The 17,047-nt window shown below is 43.4% G+C and overlaps 1 protein-coding gene across 2 annotated transcripts in view; it reads left to right on the top strand.

The window, feature by feature from the left end:
* SNTB1 (syntrophin beta 1) overlaps nucleotides 1-17,047 on the top strand; it is a 236,070-nt gene that overhangs the window by 137,473 nt on the left and 81,550 nt on the right. For both annotated transcript variants that reach the window (XM_042924318.1, XM_042924319.1), the window contains exon 4: nucleotides 5,405-5,612. In XM_042924318.1, coding sequence (XP_042780252.1) covers nucleotides 5,405-5,612 — 208 coding nt within the window. The remainder of the gene's footprint in view (nucleotides 1-5,404; nucleotides 5,613-17,047) is intronic.

Below are 17,047 nucleotides of genomic sequence, written 5' to 3'. Positions count from 1 at the left end.
GAAATCTCCTTTCCAGTCTTTTCCTCTTGTCACACTTTCCCTGCTCATTGAACCCACCTGGATACATTTCCCAGCACAGTCTCCACCTTTACAAGCATTTATATACACCATTTTTAAATCAGTGGCATGACACGAGTCTCGCCGTTCTGCCCCGTGTTTTTGCACCTCCATTGTGTCATGTGGATTTTGTTCCCTGACTTTAATGACTTCAGCTACCCGGCCACCGTAGCATTTTCGCACACCTTAATTTTCCCACCCTTGAGTTTTTCCTATTTTCCTTTTCTTTCTCTCCCACCCCCTCCTTCCCCTATTTTTACTTTATGTCTTCATATTTAGCTCCTGTGCATTTGCAAATTGATGAAGTAGTTATTGGAGTTGAAATTGCTTTAAAAAAAATGGGTGTTATGAAATATTTGAAAGTGGTTCTTTTGGGGTATGCTGTCAGCAAAATATTCCAGAAAGGTAAAACAATTTCCCATCTCCTTTCATCCTCGTGGTTGCTGGTTAGTTTAGGTAGTTGAGAAAACACAGGGGGCATCAACAAACATTTGTAGCTCTAATGATGGCTGCAAATCTTAGCAACTTACGCTCTTAAACATGAGCCTGGTGCGGCTGTTTTGGGTACAACAGAGGTAGATGGGATAATAGGGGATGTATTATCAGGTTTGCTCCAAATCATCCAAGATCTCGCAGAAGACTCATGCCGCTCTTCCCAAAGTTATCCTTTTTCCATTCCAGGATGTTAGAGATAGTCCTTGTATGACTTTTTCATTTTTCCTGGGACTAGACTTTCCTCCAAGTCCAAGTACTCTGAAAAAGAGTTGAACCAAAGCCCACCTGGGAAGACTCTTCCTGCCACATGGGGCCCCTACGTTTGGGAAGACTATTCATGGCAAACTAGACCTGATCAGACCAGCTTGGCATTTTGACATCTCACGCACACGTTATCTCAGTTGGTCTTCCCAATAACCTTAAGAGGCAAGTGTATTGAGCCATTTTACAGATAAGGAAATTGAGGCTTAGGGAAGTTAAGTAACTTGCCTAGTGCCTCACAGCCAGCAGATTTTAGAGCCAGCCTGAACCCAAACTCTAGGTGCTTCACAGCTACTGTCCAGCACATGTACTTTAAATTGGTGGGAAAATGGGCTGCTGAAGGAACGTAGCCAGCCCAGGAATGGAACTTCTTTCTGTGTCCCTTCGTGCTCTAAAACATGCAGTGCATGGGGTCACATTTTGGCAAAATGAGCTTCAGTGACAAATTAGGCTAAAGGGCATGTATTTGAGGTTCATGCTAGTTATATATATATATATATATATATATTTACGACCCGGTCTCCACCCGGTGCTCTACGTATAATAACAGAGGCTGGGTGGTAAAATAAATAGCAGTTCCTTCTTGCTGTCTGGGGGAAACCAGCTACTATGTCATGAAGGTACTTAGTAGCGTCTGCAAAAGCCCATGTTGCAAGGAACTGAGGCCTCCTGCAGACAGCCAGACAGCCAGATGAGTGCACCATCCAAAAAGTGGAGCCCCAGTCAAGCCTTCAGATGCCAAAGCCACCGCTGACATCCTGACTGCAAATACACGAGAGCCCTTGAACCAGAGACACCCCACTAAGCCACTCTCAAATCCATGCACCTCAGAAACTGAAATAACAAACGTTTGGGATTGTCAGCCACTGAATCACGGGGGCAGTTGTGACACAGCCGTGGACAATTAATGCACTGTCCGAGAGCCCTCTGCTGTGCTGCCTTCTGATGACACTCAGCTCTGCAGAGGGCTTGAACTTGGGCTGAGAGAGGCCTGCCATGGTCCTTAATCCATATAATTTATGGAACATTTAAAGCATATACTCAGGCGTCAACCTCTGGAAATTCCTAGGTCTGGGATGGGGTCCAAGCATCTGTATTTAGTTAAATGATTCAAAACAAAAACCAAAATCTATTCAGGGGTGTCTGAAGAATATTTTCGATTGAGAGTTTTTTCTGCCCCCCCCTTTTTTTTGGACTGTAAAAGGCCACAGGCCTATGGTGTCCTCTGTGTTCTTTCTTTGAGACTTTGAGGCTGCTTGGAGGAACTCGATCCCCTTTTGGGGTGTCCTCCTCAGCCACTGGGAACCCTGGCAACCAAGCAAGCTCAGGGCTTCTTATGAACCCATAGAGCAGCACTTCCTCAAACTTGAATTGCATCAGATATACCTGGAGGGTGATTCCTGAGCCCCACCCCCAGAATTCCTAACTCTGTGGCTCCAGGGTGGGAACTGAGAATTTGCTTTTCTAGTAAGTTCCCCCACTGCTGCTGCTGCTGCTGCTGCTGCTGCTGGTCTGCCGCACTTTGAGAACCGCCACGAGAAAAGCACAGGACCTGCTACTTTGCCCCAGAAATAGTCCAAGATCCTCCCTGTACTTCAGGCAACGACAACAATTGAAGACAAACAGAAACTCCTAGGTTTTGCCTGAGATAAAAGTAATCCACGGTGATAGATATCCGGATAGTGGTGATATTGGGGGGGGGGGGGACAATAATTGGAAAGGGAGTACCTGTAATGTTCTGTTTCTTGATCTGAGTGGCGGTTACACAAAGGCATTCCCTCTACAAAGGTACTTTTGAGCCGTGCACTGCAATTTGTACACATTTCTGTCTACATTATACTTAAAAAGTTTACTTAAAAATTAATGATGATAAATGCTGTCAAAGCCTGGGGAAAACAGGCCTCCGCATCATTAGCCTGTACCTTTGTTTACAAGTCAGCTTTCCTCCGGGGGCATGCCGACAACCCAACAAAGATATTCTTGGTTTCCTTTCTTTTTCGCTGGCATCATTTGTATATGTGTGTGTGATACCTGGGGAGTGGCGGCTTCCCAAGCCATCATTTGTTTAAAAACAAATCCGGGTCTTCAAAAGGAAATACTGCAAATGAAATACTGGCAGGTTTTAAATTTCGAGAATAACAGATCATGTTGGAATAATTTCCAAAGCACATTGAGGGCACCCTGGCTGGCTTAGTTGCTGGAGCATGCGACTCTTGATCTCAGGGTTTTGGGTTTGAGCCCCACATTGGGTGTAGAGATTATGTAGAAATAAAATCTTTAAGGGGCACCTGGGTAGCACAGTCAGTCGAGTGTCCGACTCTTGGTTTCCATTCAGGTCATGATCCCAGGGTCGTGGGATCAAGCCCGACATCAGGCTCCTCACTGACTGTGGAGCCTGCTTAAGATTCTCTCTCTTCCTCTACTCCCCTCCCTTGCTCACTCGCTCTCTCTATATGTAAAATTAAAAAAATAAAGTAAAAAATAAAATCTTTAAAATAAGGAAAAAACAAGCAAAAGTGCCTTGAACTCTCATTAATGCTTTCTGAGAACCCTGGTTGGTATTTGGTTATGTAACTATACTGAACAGTAAGAACTTTGGGCAAGATTTATCTCCCGTTTCTTTGAAAAGTGCCCAAGAGGCATGAGATTTTTTTTTTCTTCTGAGTGAGGACAAATGTCACCTAAAGAATTCCCTGTGTTATCACAGGAAACCTTTGGAGTCTTAGTGAAGAGTCTTGTTTTGCACATTTTTTACCAAAAAAAAAAAAAAAAAAAAAAGCTAATTATTGCTAAAACTCCCCCAGAGACATGCCACTTTCGAAATCATTCCTTTTCTCTAAGTTTATGAGTAAAAAGGTCTACTCTCTCTAAAAGTTTGGTTTTGAATGTAAAGGAGGCCAGGTTGCATTAGGACTTATTTTCAGGTGATTTGCAAAATTGTTAATTTGAAACTCAGGAACTAAGGGCACTATTGAGCATAAGAATAGACTCGAGACAGCTGTGGAAGACAAGGGTGCTCCCCTACTGAATGTTGTCCAGTCTTGAGGAGAGACACTGTAACGCAGTATCTAAATTCATGGGCTTTTGAGCCTAACCAACATAGGTTTGAATCCTAGAACCACTGTGTGGCCTTGAGTAAATTCTTCCTCTCTCTGAACAAACTTCAGTTTTTTTTTCTTCTGTTACATAGGATTAATAGTATCAGTCCTGGGACTATTAGGAGAAATATATTTATAAATAGTAAATATTTGGGGTGCCTGGGTGGCTCAGTCGGCTAAATGTTCTTCTCTTGGTTTGGGCTCAGGTCATGATCTCACAGTTTCACGAGTTCGAGCCCCGCCTCAGGCTCTGCACTGGCAGCGAGGAGCCTGCTTGGGATTCTCTCTTTCTCCCTGTCTCTCTGCACCCCCCCCCCCCCACCCACTTACACTGTCTCTCTCTCTCTCTCTCTCAAAATGAATACACTTAAAAAATTAAAAAAATTAAAAATAGTAAATATTCAATGAATTGTAGTATAATAATGAAGGGACAAAATAATAAATGGGTCATTTTTATTCAGTTTGAGTTTCCCAATCCCTACATCTTTCTGATACGAACACGAATGTAAAAGTATTTATTTGCATGTATACATGAATGAATAAATGTGGGGTTTTTTTTCTCCCTATAATAAAAATTACCTGTCTTAAAGATTACAGGTGTGAAGGACAGGTTAATGGTTGCCAGAAATTTGGGATGGCAGTGGAGAGGGGAGCATTATAACAACAGGGGATAGCTGGAGGGAGGGCTTTTTGGTGATGGAATAGTCCTGTCCTCTCCTCTCCTCTCTCTGCTTTCTCTCCTTACCTTCTGTCTTTTCCTTCCTTCCTCTGATTTTCCTTTCTCTCCTTCCTTCCTTCCTTCCTTCTTTCCTTCCTTCTTTCCTTTCCTTTCCTCCCTTCCTTCCTTCCTTCCTTCCTTCCTTCCTTCCTTCCTTCCTTCCCTGTTTGACTTTAAATAGAACAACTCTTAGTGCATCTCTCTGCCCAGTGTTACCCCTTCCTAGGCCAATTCACTTCTTCAATACACATGTCTAAGGGTAAGTAGTAGGCAAATGTGCCACAGACAGGATTCCTAACTAAGGAGTACAAAATTTGGTCATCTATGATTCTTCAATATTCACAATTAATACTGAGCAGTAGGATTAAGAGTGTGGCTAGATATTTCAGTATACTTCCTACAGGAGCAGCAAGGATGTGAGCGTACTATTACAATCCTCTGTGGATTGAGAGGTAAAACAAATTAATATCAGCTCATAGTTTGGAAGTTTTGATATGATACTATTGATAAGCCAGTCAGCCGAATAACAGGAAATCTAAATAGCCTTAATTCAGTTGATGTCCCCAGGTTCTAGAACAATGCCTGGGCACTCAGTAGATGTTTGTGGTTGAACAAATGAGTGAAGGAATGAATGATGGGAGCATTAAGACAAACCATGTGAAACTGACAGAGTATAAAAGTAAAAGTAAAGAATTCATTCACCTTTTGTGGCCCAGACTTGACAAAGTATGATCTGCCAGGAAACATTCTAACCCTTCTCTCTTTGCTTCTCTAGGCAGCTTGAAATTCACTCTCCAGATGCTAAGCACACAGTGATTCTAAGGAGCAAGGACTCAGCCACTGCCCAGGCCTGGTTCAGTGCCATCCATTCCAATGTTAGTGACCTGCTGACCCAAGTGATTGCTGAGGTCAGAGAACAGCTGGGGAAAACAGGCATTGCTGGGAGCCGAGAGATCAGGCATCTGGGCTGGCTTGCAGATAAGGTAAGGAAAATGCTCCCCTGGTAATAGTCATTTTCCCCAGCGATTCCCCAGCACCTGTTGCAGCCATGAGGTCAGTTACCTCGTGCCACACGCTGGGTCCCTCATTCACAGGCCGCTCGGGTTTCTTGGCCATCTCCACCAGGTTTGCTTTTGTGTTCCACATGGGGGCTGTGTCTTCATCAGCTCTGGTTCCCCCAGATATAGTCCAATACATTGCAGATTGCAGGTGGCCACAGATTGTTGAATGGATGAATGAGTTAAGCGAGCGGATGGGTATTGACTCTCACACATAGGAAGGTTGGGGAAAATAAACTCAAAATGGAGCTTTTGCCTTCTGAGGTAAGGAAGTTGCAAGTGTTGCTTTAAAAGGGGGGTTTCTGGGGGCATCTGGGTGGCTCAGTCAGTTGGGGGTCCGACTTCAACTCAGGTCATGATCTCACAGCTCGTGAGTTCGAGCCCCGCGTCAGGCTCTGTGCTGACAGCTCGGAGCCTGGAGCCTGCCTCGGATTCTGTGTCTCCGTTTTTCTCTCTGCCCCTCCCTGGCTCGTGCTCTGTCTCTCAAAAATAAATAAAAATTTAAAAAAAGGGGGGGGGGAAGGTTCTGTGTGTTTTCATGACCTGCTTATTAACACAGATAGATACATTTACTAATAATAGCAAGGAGTCCTTAGCAACTACCAGCAACTCTTTTGACATATTATTTTATATTTTATCTGTATTCTTAAGTCAGCAGGCCCTAAATGCCATCATTTGTGGGCACCGATGTTGTGCAAGGCATGGCGCTAGGCAGGAGTAGAGGGAAGTGTATAAGGATGAATGAAGATTTAACCTTTGCTCTTGGGGAGGACAGCTACGGGGGGAAGGACCTGGGGTCATGTTAACACTGTTCACTCTGATTTCTTTTCCCAAGTTACATGATATGTTGAAAATAGTAAAACTCACTTTGCGACAATCTCCTGGGAATTAACCCTTCTCTTCATTTCAAAGGATTGAGCCTTTGCCATTATCCCTATACCTGATTGCTGTCCCTTGAACTTGACCTTGAGTGCTCGGGAACACTGGGCTTTTGGAATAGTCTGACCTCCCAGTGACTCACATTGTCATAGGAGGTAAATGGGAATAATGATTGTTGCAATAAACAGCCTTCCTGCCAGTGAACCGTGTCATCTGAGAAGGTCCAGTCAAACAGCACTTGAAAATAATACTTGAGCACAGCATTCGGCTGTTTTCCACCATTGTTCTTTGTTTCCACCAGTTCATGCCTGAGTCTGAGCCACAAAATTCAACACAGAGTGGGTTGTTTGATTTGGTGTCGTCCCATCTCTCACAGATTCCAGAGGATGAAAGGGGCAATGCAGGTGGTGGTAGCCCCCAGGGCATGATAAACAAAACCCACAGGTAGCTTCTGGAAACCTTATGGGCTGGGGTTCTCAGTGAAAACAATACTGCATATCTGGATGACATCGTTTTAGAAGTCACAGTCTCTAACACTCTTTACTTTTTCCTTTCTCCAAATGTGTGGGGGAATCTTCCCATAGCAAGCAACAGAAAGCTCAACTCAGTTGAGCAAAAAAGTGGTGTACCACTTTTTTTTAAATTTTTTTTTATTTTTTATTTTTTATTTTTTACCACTTTTGCAAAACTACGGTGTCCAAGGATCAACTTCAGGCATGGTGGGATCCAGGGATCCAAATAATGATATTAGACCTGCTTCTCCATCTTTTTGCACCCTGCCCACTTCATTGGTTTACACTTAGGCAAGCCCTCGACCTTGGCCCAACAGTTCCAGGCTTGTGATGTCCCTTACAGGTACCTGTCTCACTGAATAAAGACCTCTTTGCCCCCCACAGAAGATTGGAACTGAGATTCCTGAGATTAAGCCTAATTGACCTGACTTACATCAGATGTTCAGCCCTGGGTTGTACTGAGATCAGCCTCATCCAAGTCATGTGCACTGAGAGATGGGGACAGGCGGTTCTCTAATGCAAAGTCTGGCTGCTGTGCTAGGAGGACTTGAATGGGTTGTGGAGAAGCCAGAGCAACAGACGTTCACTCTAGAAGGAGAAGATGAGGATGAAAGACGTCCTCCCTTGGTTAGGGGTCTGGGTAGACTGGCAGATATTCTGCAGATTTCAGGGTCCTGGCAGGAGGTGGGAGGCAAACCTAAAAGTGATGGTTGGAAAGGATTTAAGGCAGCAGTAATTTGAAAGGTGTGGCCAAGGTAAGGAAAACCAAGAAGAGATGGAGAAGTACTCCAGAGGCACCAATGGCACGAGGCCACTACCATCCCTTAATCTGCGATAACAAGGAAAAGGAGCGGTTCCCTGAAACTAGCGGGACTTGCAGCTCTAGAAAAGGGCCACCACCAAGAGCTGAGGCCTTTGAGAGGGAAGCACATCCGTACAAGTCCTGCCCGCTGATCTGCCAGTGTCTCCCATTGGCTGAGGCTGACTGGAAGCCAGAGGCAAGGGAGCCCCACTGATGCACTCCGACAAGGTCTGTCTCCCAAGGCACAAGCAGGGTGGAAAAAGGCTGGACCAGGAGGGGCAAAGAGAGCTGTCCAGCATACACATCTCTCTGCCTTCCAAGTAACTGAGATGCTGTCCACTCCTGGAGCTTCTTTTTTCCATCTCTTTCAACACGAACTTCACTACCATTTGGATGGTTGGAAAACAATTTTTTTTTTTTTTTTTTTTTTTTTTAATTTTTTTATTTTATTTTTGGGACAGAGAGAGACAGAGCATGAACGGGGGAGGGGCAGAGAAAGAGGGAGACACAGAATCGGAAACAGGCTCCAGGCTCTGAGCCATCAGCCCAGAGCCCGACGCGGGGCTCGAACTCACGGACCGTGAGATCGTGACCTGGCTGAAGTCGGCCGCTCAACCGACTGCGCCACCCAGGCGCCCCGGATGGTTGGAAAACATAATTGTGTCGTTATTAATGATGTTGAAAGTTTTTCCAAAGATTCCATTTTCTCACTTAAAAGTTGTCTGCTTATCCCAGATTATCAGTAGACACATTATTAGGCATTCCCATGGAGCAGTAATAAAGGCTCCTAAAAAGCTCTTTTTGTTTTCAGAATAGTATTGTTCTTATCATATAATTTCAGATAACCATTACAGATGTTTCTTCAAATTGCGTTGTGTGCTGTGTTCCTAAGAACAGTAATGACTTACCATGGACAATTATCAGAAGCAAGAATGTCTTTTATTGCCTTTAGCTTCAAAACTTTTCAAAGATTACCATGGATCAAGTCCTATGGAAAAAAAATCCAAGCCGGAATCCTTTCTGATTAAATATTTAATACTGAATCCTAGTGTGGAGGCATACAAACGGTTTTCAGCAAAATGTTACAATGAATGGCAAATCCTTAATACTGTGGCCTTCTTATATTATCACAAATATCAGAGAATTCACTTGGTATTTGTAAAGATATAAAGTGTGATCCTATATATATTCAGCTGTACTTTACCTTAAATTGATGTCCTTTGTCTTTTCCTATACTGTTAATCTTTAATTTTGTGATTAATGATGGCAGCTCTGGGACAAGATTTGTACATTTTAATTTAATTTCAACTTTTTAGAACTGCATTTACCTGAACTAAAATAATACAGAACAACAACAACTTCCCTTTAAAAGATTTTTTTTATGTTTATTTATTTTTGAGAGACAGAGACAGACAGACAGAGACCTGAGCTGAAGTCAGATACTTAATTGACTCATCCACCCAAGCACCCCAGCAGCTTCCCTTTTAAAATCCTCTCTGTGTTAATCCTAAAACCTCCTCTGTACTACACAGGAGGAAAACTTTGTATTAATATTATCATTCCCTGTGATATGGTCTGAGCACTGGAAGAATGACTCCCACAAAATGGCTAGTTCTTGAGGCAATGGAGAGAGTTGAGTGCACTCCAAGAGAAGAGGATGAATATGGGGAAAAAAAGTGGTAATGGATTAATGCAACTTGTAGAGAGGACACGCCAGAGACTGGTCTAAAGGGAGGTGAGGGTTCATCCAGGAGGAAGCTGACAAGCAAATCTGATACCTTGGATGGCACCCCATTATGGAAGATCTTGAAAGCTGGGCAGATAAGTTGACTTTGATTTGGTGGGTAGTATTGTATATGTATCTTCATATACAATATCAGAGAGCAGGGACGCAGAAGTAATTGCTAGGGACTGAGTGTTTATGTCCCCCCAAATCCGTATGTTGGAGGCTGGGCCTTCGGGAGGTAATTAGGCTTAGACGAGGTTAGAGCATAGAGTGCCATGATGGGATTGGTGCTTTTTGAGGGGATGAAGAGAGAGACCAGAGCCCTCTCTCTCTACCATGTGAGGGTACGGCAAGAAGGTAGCTTTCCAGGGCCAGGAAGAGGGCCCTCAACGAGAACCCCATGTTGGCACCCTGATCTTGCACTTCCAGCCTCCAGAGCCATGAGAAATAAATGTTTGTTGTTTAAGCCACCCAATCTATGGTATTCTAACAGCCTGAACTATGACATTGATCTAAACCAACCTCTTCTTTGTACAGATGAGGAATCTGGGACCCAGAAAATGCAAAGTGTTTTATCTAAAGTCACAGTCTAAATCAAGACACAGGAATAATTAGAGAGTGGGACAAGGTGATGACATCCTTATTTTTTACTTTAATTTTTAAAAGAATCCACTGCAGCTCATCCATTGCAATTGATTTTATTCTTTTCTTAAACTTAGCCATTCTCTGGACTCCCTACAGTGTCAAAGTCAGCACTGGGCCAATAGTCTTTGAACTGGGGCCTTTTTTTTTTTTTTTTTTTTTTTTTTTTCTTTTTTTTGTCTCCTTCACTTCAGGGTCCTCGGAACTATGACAGTAACAGTGACAGGCCCTGTGCTGCTTTTCCTATAAGCACCCGCACCTGGAGATGGGTCAGGTGTACCAATATGGTCTTTCCCTTGTTCTTATTAGTCTCAAACCTTTACACTCCTTACAAGCCCCAGTCTATCTCAAAAGGGCCTATAAATGCTAATCCTCACCCTGAACTGTAAAATGCAGTATGTCCCAAACACACTCTTCAGTCATTGTTCTTTAATCTTTTTGCAGTTGTTACTGAGCTGTTTTCAATGATCAGTCAGATTTCAGACAAGAGAAAAAGGAACTGAGCTCAGACTCTCCTGCTACTTAGAAAAACACTGATCAACAGGGAACATAGCAGAATTGCTGAATTCTGTTTTGTGCTGGGTTCATCAGGTGTTGCCTTTGCTCTATCTTGTCATCTTAGTTTGCACACCATTTCTTGTCAGAAAAAACACAAAAACACAACACAACACAACACAACAAAACAAACAAAAAACCCAGCTGGGAGTTCTGAGTTGCAAATTCAATTCTCAGCTTTCGTCATTTCCACTTCTGATTTGTAAATGGGAACATTTATATAGCTGTGCCTCCCCAGGATGTTCCTAAAGGAAAGGAAGTTGGTAATTAGTATTTATTATGTGCCTAGTCTGTCTCAAGCTATGTGCCTTAAATAATTCCTATCCTATGAGGCCAGCTTAGAGAAGTTGAGTAATTTCACCCATCTCGTAAGTGGCAGAGACAGAGCATGGGCCCTTCTTTCTAATTCCAATGTCCAGAATTTTCCACTCAGCTGAGCTAATAAAGGGATCCAGGGAACATGGGTCCATATACGTGAGACTGCCAGAATCCAGTGTCAGAGTGATATTACATACAAAAAGCCAGGTTTCAGAACTAAGAGACTTATCAAAAGAACTCCTATCCTTTATTTGTCTTTGTGAAAATAAAGGGTGTCTTCATCAGTTCAGGCTGCTGTAACAGTGCGATAGACTGGGTGGCTTATAAACAGAAATTTGTTTCTCACAGCTCTGGAGACTGGAAGTCTGAGATCAGGGTGCCAGCATAGTTGAGTACTGGTGAAACCCTCTTTCTGATTTGTAGACAGCCCTCTCATTGTCTCCTCACTTGGCAGAAAGAAAGTAACTCTCTTCTTATAAGGGCACTAATCCCGTCATGGGGGATCCACCCTCATGACCTACTTACCTCCCAAAGGCTCCACTGCAAATACTGTCACACTAGGAGGGGTTTGACATATACGAATTTGGAGGTGGGGGTTGGAGGACACATTCGGTCTATAGCAGGGGGCGTTCACAAAACAGGTCGGTGCAACGCTTACTAAAATCTTTTCTCTCCTGTTGACTTCCATCCTAATCTTGAACTACTTTCATTCCTTCCATAACCCTAAAAGAAGAAAACCCTTGAGAAGAAGAGATTCTCTCTTCTGTGTTCTTCCTGTATTCTTGACTATGTCAGTCAATTACACCTCTCTGGCTAGTCCCTGCCTTTATATTTCACACAATAATCCTCTGCCCTTCTTCTGTTTCTTCCTCTTTTGTACTACAGAAGCCCAGAGAACAGGTCCAACAAAGGCTGAAATTGTATTTGATAGGACAGGTTAGGCGAAGACTAAGATACACACACACTTGCTTTGAGTGTTTCCAGTATCTATGAATTTCAGTTATCATGGTTCAAGTCAGTATCCCCAGTCTCAACAGCATAGTTCAAATTTCAGTGACTATGCTATATTACCTGCAAGTAATTTTATAAAGTACAAACTTTGCTGGCAGCTTTTCATTCAAAAAAATCCCTGTGTGAATAGCTGACGTGCAGATTGTGACTAATCACATGCCTTCTCTCACAATCCGTGGGCCATCGGTCACCGCATATCTGTTCATTCACACATAGACTGCAAAGTGGGTAGTTGTGTTTCTGCCTTGTCTCCTAGTAATAAATCTATGACATTTTATAAGAATGGATAAGAGAAAGGGGGAGATGTCCAAAAAGGGTGAAAGTGCAGTAAAATGAAAAGTGACAATTCTGGAAATGAGCTTCCCCCCAAACATAAATGGAATTATAGAAGAACTAGCTGATCATGGGGGTGTAAATGCTCGTACCATTCAAGAGACTCCTTACATGCAGCCAGAAGTCAGTGATGTACCCCAGAAGAAGTGAGATGCTTCACAACAGGGGAACTTTCAGAGACATTTCGCATCCCTGAAAGTAGAAAGGATAAAATGTTGCTGGCTGATCCAGACTTAGAAAGGAGTAGGATGGCTTGTCAAGGCAGAGAGAAGATGCTCACTCCGAATTCCGAGTCACATGACGAGAAGGCAAGAAGCCCTGTTCACACTTCTCTCAAGTTTTTGACAAAGAAATAACACATTTTCATTCTTGATCTTTCTAATGTTTTAAATGATAGATTACTAAGTAAATATGTTTTATATTTACTATTTTTTTCATTTCCCTGTATATTCACAACCGAGAGTAAGCAGTTTTTAATGTTTTAATACAACATGTTGCGTATCTAGAGACCAATCCTGATTTTTTCCAAGTGACTGAGATCATTTAGTGTGGTTTCAGTTTACACAGTCTTTTTTATTGTTCAGCGCTGCTGTGTGAAGTCAGAACTGTCTGTCTCTCTCGGTCTATCCATCTCTTCCTATATCTGTTTATCCACCCATTCATCTCGCCTGTCTATCCGTCCTTATCCATCCATCTCTCTCTCTCTCTCTCTCTCTCCTCTCTCCATCCATCTGCCTCTCTCTATATTCACCTCTACCTATCCATCCATGTCCTATCTATCTCTACCTATCAACATACTTTTCCATATATTTTCACATAATTCACTAGACCATCACTAATTTTCAGTTCCAACGATAGCAATTTATTCAGCCCCTAAAATTCCCTATGAATATAAGCAACCAAGGAATTTCGTTCTGTAGCTGCATTGCCCAGCTATCTAAGAGAGGAATCTCAAATGCAAATGTAAAAGAGCCCTGGCCTGAGGAACACAGGCTGCCGGTAATCAAGATCTTGACAGTGTAATTAAGGGAACGATATTTCTGGAGCCTCTAAATATATCAGCTCCACCATCTGCCTAAAAATCACCTACGTGGGAATTTCCCACCACTTCTTCCAGGGAGAAAATAGTCTCTGACCTGAGGGAACTCCCATCTGATAAATAGAAATAGAAATACTGTCCAGGCTACCCCTGACTTGCATCATCCCTAAATCAAGACTGTTTGTTATGCTAGGAAACACAGACTGTTAATGCAATTAAGTGCTAATGGGTCTGTTGTGCTGCTTTATAAGGCAATCATCCAGTTCCTGAGTGAATCACCGCTGTGATGGAACAAGACCGAGGAAAACCGGCAACAGCTTGGTTATTTTCCTGTTAGTCTTGCACTACAAGTGTTTAAAGTGTAGGTGCCAGTGTGAATGGAATTCAAGTGGCCCCCATCTTCCATTCTCTCAAAAATCAGGGATCTAAAACTGGGGTGGGTGGGTAGCAGGGAGGCCGCCATAACGGAATTATGAAAATACGCCCACTTCTCTGCATCACTTGACAGTGCAATTTAGTAACGGGAGTCATTGTCACCAAGGTGGAGACATCAGTGCTGCCCACGTAGAAGACATGGGGCGTGTACATTCTATCCTTGTAGGCTGATTCCCACAAATTCATATGAGCCCTACTTGATCTTCTTGGAGACATGTGTAGAACTCAAGATTGAAAGCTCCCTGTGCTCGGTCATATGGCCAGCGGACTCTGATACTTTATTTTATCTTATTGGTTGTTACAGATCACCCTTTCTTTATGAAATAGATCTCTTCCAGAACTCCCTCTCTTTAGTTAAAAAAAAAAATTGATTTTACTATTGATTTCCATTATTTAATTATTCCGATCACCTGTTGACCCCCTTGGTGAGGAAGAGACACCCCCCCTCCCCCCCAAGTAGGAGATGGCAGAACCCATGACACGGGTACTGGACAGAGGAGCCTGGCAGCGGCTCATTAGCCGCATTTACTTAGGGCCCAGGAGGATGCTGCAAGCACTGCAGGGCCACATAGGTTTCCTCGGGGACAGAGGGAAGCGGCAGGGACTGTGGGAGAGGCCTTGTAGTAAGAAGCAGGTGAGATGCTCTCTGGTTCCCATGGGAGTATGGGATTGGCTTGTTTGAATCATTCTGCAGGCTGTCGGGGAAGGAAAACCCATTAGGGTAAGGATGAGGGGGAGTACAGGGAACTGGGTGGTGGGCATATCAGATGAGAGCAGGAGCCCTGTGAGGCTCAGAGATGCTAAGGCAGCACATGAAATTTCAGGCCTTACAATACATTGATCAGTGTCTTGGGACTCTTCAGAAGTCAAGTCGGAGATGGAGATTCCCTGGGGAGGCATTTACTGAGGGAGGACACTTGGGAGAAACCTGTAAAGCAATGAGTGAAACAAGATAGGCAAGGGGGGTGGGGCGGGGAGGGAAGCCAAATAAAGATGTGGTATCAGCTAGAATTTAGCTTCATCCTGATCCCACAGGGGGCTCTGGAGCCTGAAGGGCAGCACAGAGCACAGACCCCCCGCCCCCCCTGCCCCGCCCACCTTAAGCTGAAGAGTTGGGGTTTTATACCCCTGTTTAAGTCAGCCGCTGGCTGTGGGCTACTTTGTAGGTAAGGAGAGGCCACTCCCGTCTGCCTGGGGCAGTTGTCTAAGAGGAAGAGAAGGTTTAAAGCTGTGGGCAGGGATTCTTCACATCAGGTGAGGGCTGAATGCTCCCCCTAGAAAAGGGTATTTTGGCAGAGGACCAACCATATCCATGGTAATCACTCGTGTGTTCGCAGAGGGAAAAACAGTCCAGCCCATGTACACAGGATCTTCAAGTGGCAAAGAGATACAGATAGTAGCCAACACACAGATGATTATAGCCACCACCTGGCAGTTTAATTTTATTTACAACTATATTCAAGTTCTAGTAACTCACCCTGGCATTTACTCATGACGTTCTTCCTCACGCCATAGAAGAATTGTTTTTTAATGCTTTGACATTCTCAGTATCATTTTCAGAGTCACTTCGCACCCTTACATTTTTGGCTTGGGCTTTTTATTACTTCAAATAGGACTAGGCTGCAATATTGCCAAAGCAATGCAAATTAACATGCTTTGTTTTTCATCCTGAAACTCTTTCAAATTGGTATGTTCAGGTTTCATAAGCTAAATCAAAGCGATTAAGTTTGAAGTTTTTTATTTTATTTTAATTTTTTTTTAATGTTTATTTATTTTTGAGATAGAGAGAGACACAGCATGAGCAGGGAAGGGGCAGAGAGAGAGGGAGACACAGAATGTGAAGCAGGCTCCAGGCTCTGAGCTGTCAGCACAGAGCCCAACGCGGGGCTCGAACTCACAAACTGTGAGATCATGACCTGAGCCAAAGGTGGACACTTAACCGACTGAGCCACCCAGGTGCCCCTATTTTATTTAGAATTAGGAATAGAAAAAGATGGATCTAGAATTCTAGAGTCTGATTTAAGAACATCCACATCGGCGTATGACCTGAGTCAGGATGAAAAGAGGGTCTTTGTGGAGGCTTAGAGGTCAAGTGAGACTCTCAGAATTATTCTCACTCATTTCCCTTTCACGATTCAGGGAGAGACCGTGTAATAGTCCTTGATCTGTTTTTTGCCCTGCAGGTTACAACCTTACAGAGAAAAGAGGCAATTTCTTATTTAGGCTTGTTGCTTCAGTGCCTAGACAGGGTCCAGGAAATAACAGGTTGTCAGTCTATGTTTGCCGAATGAGTGAGTCTTAGCCAGAACGTGTGGTCCCTGCTACCTGCAGGCACTGCAACAGATTTCTCTGGGAATGCAGTACGATCTCACGTTGTATGTTCAACATGGCTTTGTTGGAAGAGGAGAGGAGTGACCCAGTCACCTCACCCTCATTTCTGTGTTCTCAACAATCATCTTTGCACAGGAGAATTCTCAGACCATACACTCCGTGTAACTTAGGGATTTCCTTACTTCAACATGTCAAGCCTCTCAATTTTGAGTGAGATTCAGGTGTGATGGTCTTCGAGTGGCTGTTCTTTATGTTTTATGAATTTATCTTCCTTCATAGTGAAAAGAACACTGGATTAGTAGTCAGAAAATGAGGACCCTAGGCTCAGCTAGCTCATTGCTGTGCTGTCCCTGGTAAATAACACAAGTCAGATGCATGCCTTACTTATTCCATGGGTTCTGAGAATCAGATTCTTACAGTGCTAAGAGGGACAGAAAAAATAACAGAATATGAATTGGCAATGGTATGTGACTTGGCCGTAATCATGCAGCTAGTTTGCTTGACGGGTGAGACTAAAATTCATGTCTCTCTGATTTTCAGTCTAGGGCATAATTTGCTCCATCCCGTGCACCTCACCATCTGTGTAGTGTTGTAAAAACAATTCAGAATTATGCAAATACACCATCGTTTTATTGCTATTTTGCCATTGGGGATTGTGGGGGTCTACTGGTCTAGAACTTTGGTGAGATCAGAGGTGGGGAAAGAGATTGGAAATACCTTCTAGAGAGGAAGATCAAAGGGTGGAAGAAATCTCTTGGAAAATAAGAACAAAAGAGT

The sequence above is a fragment of the Panthera leo genome, chromosome F2 (assembly GCF_018350215.1).
Source record: "Panthera leo isolate Ple1 chromosome F2, P.leo_Ple1_pat1.1, whole genome shotgun sequence".
Taxonomy (NCBI): Eukaryota; Metazoa; Chordata; class Mammalia; order Carnivora; family Felidae; genus Panthera; species Panthera leo.
The sequence above is the reverse complement of the archived record's forward strand: the minus strand, read 5'-3'. Positions and strand labels throughout refer to the sequence as shown.